This window comes from Chiloscyllium plagiosum, chromosome 9, assembly GCF_004010195.1.
Source record: "Chiloscyllium plagiosum isolate BGI_BamShark_2017 chromosome 9, ASM401019v2, whole genome shotgun sequence".
NCBI lineage: Eukaryota > Metazoa > Chordata > Chondrichthyes > Orectolobiformes > Hemiscylliidae > Chiloscyllium > Chiloscyllium plagiosum.
Genome location: NC_057718.1, coordinates 55393962 through 55405269, shown reverse-complemented (window position 1 = coordinate 55405269; position 11308 = coordinate 55393962). Strand labels below are relative to the sequence as shown.

The following is an 11308-nucleotide window of genomic DNA, read 5'->3' as shown; positions in this document are numbered from 1 at the left end:
ACTCTGGCCTATCATCACCTTATCACCCTCACCTTAACCTCCTTCCACCTATCGCATTTCCAACACCCTTCCCCCAAGTCCCTCCTCCCTACCTTTTATCTTAGCCTGCTTGGCACACTTTCCTCATTCCTGAAGAAGGGCTCATGCCCAAAACGTCGATTCTCCTGCCAATACATAGAGTTCTGCCTACTCTCCATCGCTGGGAAAATCATTTCCTGAATCCTCACTGGGCACCTTCTCCATTCTCTGAAGAAATCTGTTAGGGAGTCAGCCCATATGAACTGTGGAAATATACAAGGCCTTCATTTATCTGATCAAGGTTTTTGAGTTAGTCAATTGGGAAGTGTTATGGAAGACCATGGTGTCCACAGAAATTCATCAACATTCTCCATCTTTTCTAGAACAAGAAGTTGGTGACAGCCCTCTCTGACAATATTATGACAGAATCCTTTGAGGTCAAGCAGACATTTGTTATTGCCCCAATCTTTTTTCCATCTTCATCGCCACCATCCTTTATCTGGTCAAGAATAAGCATTCCAGTGGTTTGGACATTGTCTAAAAGAGAGACGGAAAGGTTTTCTACCTCAATAGGTTGAAGTCCAAAGGAAAAAAGAACACCAACCTTGCTTGCGAAACTTCAGTATTCAAATGACAATGTCATCTATACTTTTGTGGAAGAGAATCTTCAAGCCTCACTATCATCTTTGCGGAAGTATACCAAACAACTGGCCTCAGTCTCAATCTGAAGACGACTCAAGTCCTTTACCAGGGCAGGTTCTGGTCAATCCCACCATTTAGATCAACAGAAAAATCCTCCAAACATGGAACATTTTCCCTATCTGGGGTGCCACCTCTCATCTACTGCTGATTTTGACATGGAGGTCCAATCCACAAGCACCACCTTAGAATTTTTACGGATGAGACCCTTTGACAACCAAAACATTTGTACAGATATCAAGACCCTTGTTTTTAAGGCAACTGCCTTTATGACTCTGAAACTTGGAACTATGTATAGATGCCACCTCAAGGCCTGGGAGAAGTACCACCAAAGCGGTTTGAGACAGATTCTTTATATTAGCACCCTTGAAGGAGTCAACAACACCAGCAATGAGAATATGATTATCTGAAACCAACTTCCATTGGATCAGCCACATGCTGAGCATGCCTGAATTTTGACTACCTTGGCAAATCTTCTTTGCCTAGCTCAAGGAAGGCACTCAAATGAAAAGATGACCAGGGAAGCATTTCAAACAGTCTCTGAAGGCTAACCTCAAGAAATGTAACAAATATCAAAGCATGGGAGACTCCTGTCCAGAAGAATCTGATTTGGAGGAATCTCCTATATGAAGGGATACAATTCTTTGAGAACACCCTTCGACAAAAGAAAGTATGGAGAAGGAACCAGAGAAAGGAATGCTCATAATTAAGGCCAGAGCCCAGTTCCACTTCCCAGAAACACCCACCAAATGTGTGGTCAGGGATATGTTTCTAGGATCAGGCTCATCAGCCACACAAGAACCCTTAGAATGCATGATCAGTGACAGGGAATTTCTGAGGTGGACAATAGTTATTAGGGAATGATTGCCGATGACTTTAAAGTAGTGCATAAGTTCTGGAAGAGAGGCACTGAAAAATAAATCCATGATCATAGGTCTCCTTATTTTTGTGTACCACCATATAACTGATGCTTATATAGAGATGACCTGGAAAAGTTGTTTTGTGTTATGTTCTGAACTTGGACAGCAAAAAGACTTCTGGAGCTGCAAGAATCACCTGAAATTGTTTATTTTATGATCGTTGATTGTGGTATTTATTCCGACTTGAACATTATCAATGATAATATATTACCAGTTGTATTTGACTTCTATTAAACATAGATAATGATTTTTATTTTAATATAATAAGTGAGCTCTTTGTACCTGGATTATCTCAAGTCCAACCAGCTGTTTATGAAACATTAAATGAATAAGAACGATAGCATCAGCCTTCACCTTCACTCATTTAATACTGTAGTTTCAAATTCTGAGTTATAAAAGCATTCTAAAACCTTGATAAAATGAATTGATTTAAAACTATATTATTTTTGCTGTATATTGAAATCAGATAAAACATCACCTGAGAGACAAGGCGCTGGTTTTCACTTAGCCAGGTTTCCCTCATAGCAGCTTTACGATCAAATCGACGTGCAAGTTGTTCCAGCTTTTCTTGTCTGATCAACTCAGTCCTTAATGCCAGTTCTCGTTCATGTTCAGCTTTTTCCAGTCTTTCCCAGGCCTGTAAGATTGGTATTCAGTAATGTCAACCTTTAATTAATTAATTACTCACTGAACTGCATTAAAAATGAAATGAATAATAGCTAATGTTCCTGGCAAAATTAAGGTTACCTATAGGAGATGAAAGTGGCTGAAGATGGAAAAAAATACAAGTAAAGTTTTGTTATTTGTGATCCAGTCATATGGAGACAGACTGAGCAGCAATACACAGGTGCCATAAGAAGCTCATAAACTGATCCCAAAACGAAGGACAAAACATGGTTAAATTGCCCCCAAAGCTCCATAAAAATTTGCAAACACTAATGGTCCTCTGCAAAACGTAAGAATCTTGAAATCTTTTTGGGTCGAGAAAAAAAGGCCAAAATTTCAGACCTCTGTGGGATAACAATCAACTGCAGACTCCAAGCAATTTAAAAGATGTGAAAACATTCAAGTAAAATTCTTAATGAAGGAATTCAAACGCACAAATGAAAACTTTGCTGTCAACTCTTGTAAAATGGAGCTTAATTTAGATAAATGCGAGAAGCTGCATTTTGGGGAAAGCAAATCTTAACAGGACTTATACACTTAATGGTAAGTGTTGTTGAACAAAGAGACCTTGGAGTGCAGGTTCATAGCTCCTTGAAAGTAGAGTCGCAGTTAGATACGATAGTGAAGACAACATTTGGTATACATTCTTTCATTGGTCAGAGTATTGAGTACAGGACTTGGGAGGTCATGCTGCGGCTGTACAGAACATTGGTTAGGCCACTGTTGGAACATTGCGTTCAGAAGGATGTTGTGAAACTTGAAAGGGTTCAGAAAAGATTTACAAGGATGTTGCCAGGGTTGGAGGATTTCAGCTACAGGGAAAGGTTGAATAGACTGGGGCTGTTTTCTCTGGAGCGTCGGAAGCTGAGGGCTGACCTTATAGAGGTTTATAAGATCACAAGGGGCATGGATAGGATAAATAGACAAAGTCTCTTCACTGGAGTGGGGTGGTCCAGAACTAGAGGGCATAGGTTTAGGGTGAGAGGCGAAATATATAAGAGAGACCTAAGGGGCAAGTTTTTCACACAGAGAGTGGTACGTGAATGGAATGAGCTGCCAGAGGAAGTAGTGGAGGCTGGTACAATTGCAACATTTAAAAGGCATCTGAATGAGTATATGAATAGGAAGGGTTTGAAAGGATATTGGCCAGGTGCTGGCAGATGGGACTAGATTGGGTTGGGATATCTGGTCGGCATGGATGAGTTGGACCGAAGGGTCTGTTTCCGTGCTGTACATCTCTATGACTCTAATATGTATTGTGTTATTTTGATATCTCTTATTTCAATCAAAAATAAGAAACCATAGCATTACAGTTAAAGCAAGAACTGTCATCCTATATTTATATTTGATCAGCAGATGCACTACTAGGTTGAGCTGGAATGTAGGCATTTTTTATAGTAAGGCAGGGTTTTGGTGATGGTGGTGGCTTGGGCAAGTTAATCAATCTGCAAAGGGAAAATGTGATGCATATTGAAACATTTCGCACAAGTCTTCTTTCGTTGAAGATCTTCTGAGGTTGCACATAGTGAGTAAGGAAGGGCTTTTATGAAAGAGATTAAAGATTACTTTTGCACCCATGTTTAATAGAAATAAAGAACACTCTCCCTAGAAAAGATTATGGATGTTGAGTCAACATATTTTCGATTTTCAGAGGTATGTTCGGTAACAGGTTATCAAGCAATACGGTAGGTAAATGACGGTGAGGTACTGAATGACAGAATGACTCAGATCCTGAATGGCCTACTCCTGTTCATGGATGTTCAGCCAGATTGCACCAGACATAATTATTCAGTATTGAGGGTGACCCTGGGACTAGTGGAATCAGAGCTTTCATATCACGGAAAGAGGCCCTTCAATCCATTGTGACCATGCCAGTCAGCATACATCCATATTTTCTAGTCCTATTTTCCAGCATTTGGCCCCTACCCTTGTATGCTTTGGCATTTCAAATGTTCAGCTTAACAGTCCTTAAATTGTCTTGAGGATTTCTGCCTCAACAATACCTTTAGGCAAAGAGTTCCAGATATCCACAACCTCGGGATGAATTTTCATTTTTTTTCCCCCCTCGATCCTTAATCTCCTGTTCTTTACCTTAAAACTGCAACCCCCCAACGTTCCCACCCCCAGTTATTAACTCCTCTATTATGGGACAATTTTCTCCCTATCTACCATGCCAAGGCCTATCTGAATTTTGTATACCTCAATTAGAATTCCCCCTCAGCCTTCCCTGTTCCAAGAAAAATAACCCCAACCTATCATAGCTGAATTGGTCCAGCCCATGCAACATACCGTTTCTCTTCTGTACCTTCTCTAATGCAATCACATTTTTCAGAACTGCACAGTACTCTAACTGCTGTCTAACTGATGTTATATACAAGTCCCCATCATAACCACCTTGTTCTTCTGTTCAATGCCTTGATGAATAAAGGTAAATATCCCATAAGCCTTTTTAACCACCTTATCTACCTATCCTCCTGCCTTTAAGGATCTATGGTTATTCATCTCAAGGTCCATCTGATCCTCTGTACTTCCTCTGGTCGTACTATTGAACATGTACTCCCTCATCTTGTTAGTCCTTCCAAAATGCATCACCTCTTATTTTTCAGGATTAAATGCAATTTGCCATTATTCTGCCCAACCCAACTATATCGCCCTGTAGTCTAAACTTTCCCCCTTGCACTTTACCGATTTTTGTGTCATCTGTGAACTTACTAATTAAATTCTTATTTTTATGTCTTGATCATTAAAGTACATTACAAGATGCAAGGGACCCAGCACAGAACCCTGTGGTGCGGCAATGGATACAAGCTTCCAGTCACAAAAACAACCTTCAACCAACAGCCTCCGCTTCCTGCCACCAGATCAATCTTGGATCTAGTTTACCCTGGGTCCCTTGGGGTCTTAGCTTCACAATCAGTCTGCCGTGCAAAACTTGGTCAAAAGGATTAATGAAGTACATATAAACTACATTAGTTGCACCAGCTTCATTAACACACCAAGTCACCTCCTTAAAACATTCAAATTTGTTGGATTTCGTTTCCCCCTTACAAAGCCAGGCTGACTATCCTTGATTAGTTCTTTCCTCTCCAAGTGGAGAATAATTCCGTCCCTCAAAACATTTTTCAAAAACTTCCTTACACAGCTGTTAGGGATAAACCAGGAAACTACAGGCCAGTGACTTTAACATCCTTCTTGAATATGGCACCATATTATCTGTACTCTGGTCAACTGGTATCCACTCCAACGATCAGAGAGGATTTGAAAACGAATGGCAGAGGCCCTGAAATCTGATTCCTCAACTCCCATGCAGCCTGGGAGAGACCTCATCTGGGCTTGGGAATTTAACTGCATTCCAGCCCACTAAGATTGCTAACAATTTGCGCTCTCAGTGATAACTCATTTAAGTACATCACAGTTTGTAACCCTGATTTCTATATCTACAATGTCCTTTGTTACCATGATAATAGATACAATGTGCTCAGTTAAAACCTTAGTTATGTTTTCTTCTTCTAAATACAGATGCCACATTGGCCTCTGATGGACACTACTCTTTCCCTGGTTATTCACTCTCCCCTAATACACTTCTAGAATTAATTTCTTAACCCACAACCACATTTACCACTTGCCCGGCTTTGTTCTCCAAACCTATGTCCAGCTCTCTTGGAGGATTTTCTTTTGCTAAAGAACAAAAAACAGTAACAAACTGTAACAGGCCCTTCAGCGCACCAAAACTACACTGAAACATGATGCCTTTCTAAACTAAAAAACTTTTGCCTCGATACAGTTATAGAGTCACAGAGATGTACAGCATGGAAACAGACCCTTCGGTCCCACCCGTCCATGCCGACTAGATATCCCAACCCAATCTAGTCCCACCTGCCAGCACCCGGCCCATATCCCTCCAAACCCTTCCTATTCATATACCCACCCAAATGCCTCTTAAATGTTGCAATTGTACCAGCCTCCACCACTTCCTCTGGCAGCTTATTCCATACACGTACCACCCTCTGCGTGAAAAAGTTGCCCCTTAGGTCTCTTTTATATCTTTCCCCTCTCACCCTAAACCTATGCCCTCTCGTTGTGAACTCCTCCACCCCAGGGAAAAGACTTTGCCTATATATCCTATCCATGCCCCTCATACTTTTGTAAAGCTCTATAAGGTCACCCCTCAGCCTCCGACGCTCCAGGGAAAACAGCCCCTGCCTGTTCAGCTTCTTCTCCCTGTAGTTGAAATCCTCCAACCCTGGCAACATCCTTGTAAATCTTTTCTGAACCCTTTCAAGTTTCACAACATCTTTCCGATAGGAAGATCAGGATTGCACGCAATATTCCAACAGCGGCCTAACCAATGTCCTGTACAGCAGCAACAGGACCTCTAAACTCCTGTACTCAATACTCTAACCAATAAAGGAAAGCATACCAAACGCCTTCTTCACTATCCTATCTACCTGCGACTCCACTTTCAAGGAGTTATGAACCTGCACTCCAAGGTCTTTTTGTTCAGCAACACTCCCTAGGACCTTAACCATTAAGTGTATAAGTCCTGCTAAGATTTGCTTTCCCAAAATGCAGCACCTCGCATTTATCTGAATTAAACTCCATCTGCCACTTCTCAGCCCATTGGCCCATCTCGTCCAGATCCTGTTGTAATCTGAGGTAACCCTCTTCGCTGTCCACTACACCTCCAATTTTGGTGTCATCTGCAAACCTACTAACTGTACCTCTTATGCTCGCATCCAAATCATTTATATTCATGACAAAAAGTAGAGGGCCCAGCACCGATCCTTGTGGCACTCCACTGATCACAGGTTTCCAGTCTGAAAAACAACCCTCCACCACCACCCTCTGTCTTCTACCTTTGAGCTAGTTCTGTATCCTAATGGTTAGTTCTCCCTGTATTTCATGAGATCTAACCTTGCTGATCAGTCTCCCATGGGGAACCTTGTCGAACGCCTTACTGAAGTCCATATAGATCACACCTATCACTCTGCCCTCATCAATCCTCTTTGTTATTTCTTCAAAAAACTCAATCAAGTTTGTGAGACATGATTTCCCACGCACAAAACCATGTTGACTATCCCTAATCGGTCCATGTCTTTCCAAATACATGTCCATCCTGTCCCTCAGGATTTCCTCCAACAACTTGCCCACCACTGAGGTCAGGCGCACTGGTCTATAGTTCCCTGGCTTGTCTTTACTGCCCTTCTTAAACAGTGGCACGTTTGCCAACCTCCAGTCTTCCGGCACCTCACCTGTGACTATCGATGATACAAATATCTCAGCAAGAGGCCCAAATCCCACTATTCCCTGCCTATTCATATATCTGTCAAAATGCCTCTTAAACATTGCTATTACACCCACTTCCACCACCTCCTCTTAAATGCTGGCTTAAGAAGCTCTCCTGAACACATTTTAAGAATTCTGTCCTCCTCTAAGCCTTTCACACTTTGTCTATTCAAGTTAATATTGAGGAAGTTTAAATCTCCTACTATTATCACCCTATTTATTTTACACGTGAGATATGCCTACATATCTGTCTGTTAGTCAACACCCTCAACTCATCTGCCTCACTCGCAAGACTCTTTGCATTAAAATAAATGCCATCCTTGAGCCTTAATTGGATTGTATTTGCACTGTCTTCTAGACTGACTTGATTTTTCTTCTATATTTTTCTGTGCATAACCTCCTATTGTACTTCACTCGTATCTCAGACCACTGCCAGAAACCCCCAGTAACAGCACTAGCAAACCGAGAATCAAGGACATTGACTTGGTTCTGGTTCTGGTGCAACTGTCGGGCTTGTACAGGTCATACCTTCCCCAGAAATTAGAAAGGTCCCAAGTATGGAGAAATTTGCTTATGAAGAGAGGTTGAGTAGGTTGGATCTGTACTCATTGAAGCTTTGAAAAATGTGAGGTGACTTTACTGAAACAAATGGATTCACGGGGGATTTGAAAGGGTAGATGCAGAGAGGTTCATTCCCCTTTTGGGAGAATCTTGGACCAGGGACATGATCTCTGAGCAAGGTGTTGACCATTTAAGATAGGGATGAGGAGGAAATTCTTCTTGCAGAGGATAGTGAATCTGTGGAATTCCTAACTATAGATGGTTACTGTGGAGGTTGGGCTGTATATTCATGGCTGACACAGACAAATCTTTCATCAGTAAAGGAGTCTCGGGTTTGGAGAATAAAAAACAGGAAAGTGAAGTTGAGGATTATTAGATCAGCCATGATCTCACTGAATGGCAGGGCAATCTCAATGAGCCAAACGACCTATTTCTGCTTCTATGTCTTATGACATTGAGACCCAGTATCTGATAGTACAAAGGAACCTCAATTATCTGATCGACATGGGCAGGAAGTATTTTGTTTAGATAATCAAATGCCGGATAACACAGTTTAGCCAAGCATTGGGACCTTGCGATCTTGTGAGGAAATTCCAAAATTCGAATAATTGACATTCGGATAATTGAGGCTCCTCTGCACGGAGATAGCTCACGGCTTTAACAGCATCTTAAGGGAGTGGTGGGAAATCAAAATGCACTGGGATGAGAGACAACACACATGACAATACAACAGAGCCATTATTTGAAAAGAAAAATCACAAATATTAGAAGAAATGCTACTCTCCAATGCTGTATCACCCCGGTCATGGATTAACCATTTATTTACCATCTATTCCTGATCTTTCCTTATGTTCATCTAAATTTTGCCCTTACTGGATACTTCTCATCACAGGATATCATTTGAAAATGGGATGAGGCAATACATGTTAAATGGCTCAATTTCAAAGTTAAAAATCACACAACACCAGGTTATAGTCCAAAAGGTTTAATTGGAAGCACACTAGCTTTCGGAGCAACGCTCCTTCATCAGGTGATTGCGTGATTCAATTTCAAAGATGGTGTCAGAAGAGGGGCACCTCGGGTGCTCATGCACAAATTTTTAAAGCTAATGTGACAGTTTAAGAAAGCAGATCATGGGAATCCTAGGCTTTATAAATTGAGGGATAGAGTGAAAAAGCCAGAAGTTTATGATAACACTAGTTCTGTCCTCGCCGTAGTATTAAGTTCAGTTCTCAACAGCTATATTTTAGGAACGATGTGGACGTGCCGGTATTGGACTTGGGTGGACAAAGTCAAAAATCACACAACACCACGTCATAGTCCAACAAGCTTTCCTCAGGCAGCTAGTGAGACAGAATGCATTGGACACAATAAGTAAAAGATCAAAGGATCATATAACTTATGCAAATGTAATGGACAAACCTAGATGGCTATTACGTTTTTGATCTGTTAGAATGGGGTGCAGGTTTTGATTAATATGTAAATCTCAGAATTTCTTCAAAGTCACTGCCCAAGATAACTCAGGTTTTATCAGAATAAAGGTGCATAAATTGTATGACCCTTTGATCTTGTACTGACATATTCTGTGTCCGATTTATTCGAAGTAAAAGGTCAAAGGATCATTCAACTTATGTGAATGTACTAAACAAACCTAGATGGCTATTAAATCTTTAATCAATTAAAATGGAGGTCTGACAGATACAAACAGACTTGAAACATGGCCTCACACCTAACATTCATTGTCTGACCAGAGGTGTCACCTTCATTCAGACAAAACTTGAAGTTATCTTAGGGCAGTGACTTAAAAGAAATTCTGGGATTTACATATCATTCAATCAAAGCCTGCACCCCCATTCAAATGGATTAATGACTTAATAGCCATCTAGGTTTGTTCAATATTGTCGCATGCGTTGTATGACCCTTTGATCATTTACTTATAAATTCTGTGTCCGATGCATTCTCTCTCACTAGCTGCCTGAGGAAGGAGCCAGGGCTCTGAAAGCTTGCCGTTTCAAATAAATTTGTTGGACTATAGTCATGTGATTTTATACTTGAGGGAGGATGTGAAGGTTTAGGAAAGGGTGCAGTGTGATTTACTGGAATTTTTCCAAAGATGAGGGAATAGTTAGGTAAATACTCTGGACATACTGGACTTGTTTTTCTTAGAACAGTGGTGTCAAAAAGAGATTTGGTAAAGGTGTTTAAAATTATGCAAGCTAAAGAAAATCTAATTCCAAGGCTGAAAGGACACAGACCTTTCCGGTATTTTCTAAAAGAACCAGAACCAACATAATGAAAAACTTTTCAAACAAGCAATTGGGACTGGAACGCATTGTGTGTTTCATGAAGCGTTCAGATTCAACAACAGTTTTCAAAAGGACTTACGATAAACATGCGAAGGAGAGAACATTGCTTAAATGTATCAGAAGAGTGGAAAGTGGAACGAATTAGATTGCTCTCTGAAAAAGCCATGCAGGCTTGATGGCTAAATTACTTATCTTTGCGCAGTTCTACTCTAATGATTTGAAGCTTATGTGCTCAGCTGAATTCTTGTCTTGGGCAAAACCCAGAAACCAGGGTGCAATAAATGTTAGTTCGACTCCAAGGATGTAGCTGCCTGTACAAACTACAACAGGCTTCTGACAAGGTTAAATATATTTCCTTCCAGAAGAAAATGAAATTTTTGTAATTACCTTGTTGATATCGGAGATGAGTTTGCCTTCTCTTGGCATATATACTTTCTGATTGTTTGCTCTCATTTTGCTTTGAATAGTGAAAAGCAATACTTCTAGATTTCCTTTCTCTGTAAACCTATATCAGAAGGAAACAAAATAGCAGATAAGTTATTTTAGATATTACACAAGAATAATGCAAATTGTATTATTTTCGTATTTCTGTTGCAAAACTCAATGGGTGATGCACAAGTTTAGTTGTGATAGAATTAATTGGAAGTTCCAGAAAATTACACTTGGCATATATGAAATGAACTTACATCCTTCCTGATAACAGCAAGGAAGAGGAGCTTTGGCAAATTGAGCTTTGAAAAATCAGAATTGCCTGTTTGAACTATGAAAAGCCTGCTCTCGATCAAATAATATTCAGCTTTGATAGAATAGGAGCATGTAACATTTGTTCTGAAGAAGGGTCACTGGACTCAA

The 11308-nt window shown here is 40.5% G+C and overlaps 1 protein-coding gene across 3 annotated transcripts in view; it reads right to left on the bottom strand.

The window, feature by feature from the left end:
- The window catches only part of sptbn1 (spectrin, beta, non-erythrocytic 1), a 290620-nt gene that overhangs the window by 67503 nt on the left and 211809 nt on the right, over nucleotides 1–11308 (bottom strand). For all 3 annotated transcript variants that reach the window (XM_043695960.1, XM_043695961.1, XM_043695962.1), the window contains 2 exons: nucleotides 10844–10961; nucleotides 2116–2274 (listed from right to left, as the gene is read on the bottom strand). In XM_043695960.1, coding sequence (XP_043551895.1) covers nucleotides 2116–2274; nucleotides 10844–10961 — 277 coding nt within the window. The remainder of the gene's footprint in view (nucleotides 1–2115; nucleotides 2275–10843; nucleotides 10962–11308) is intronic.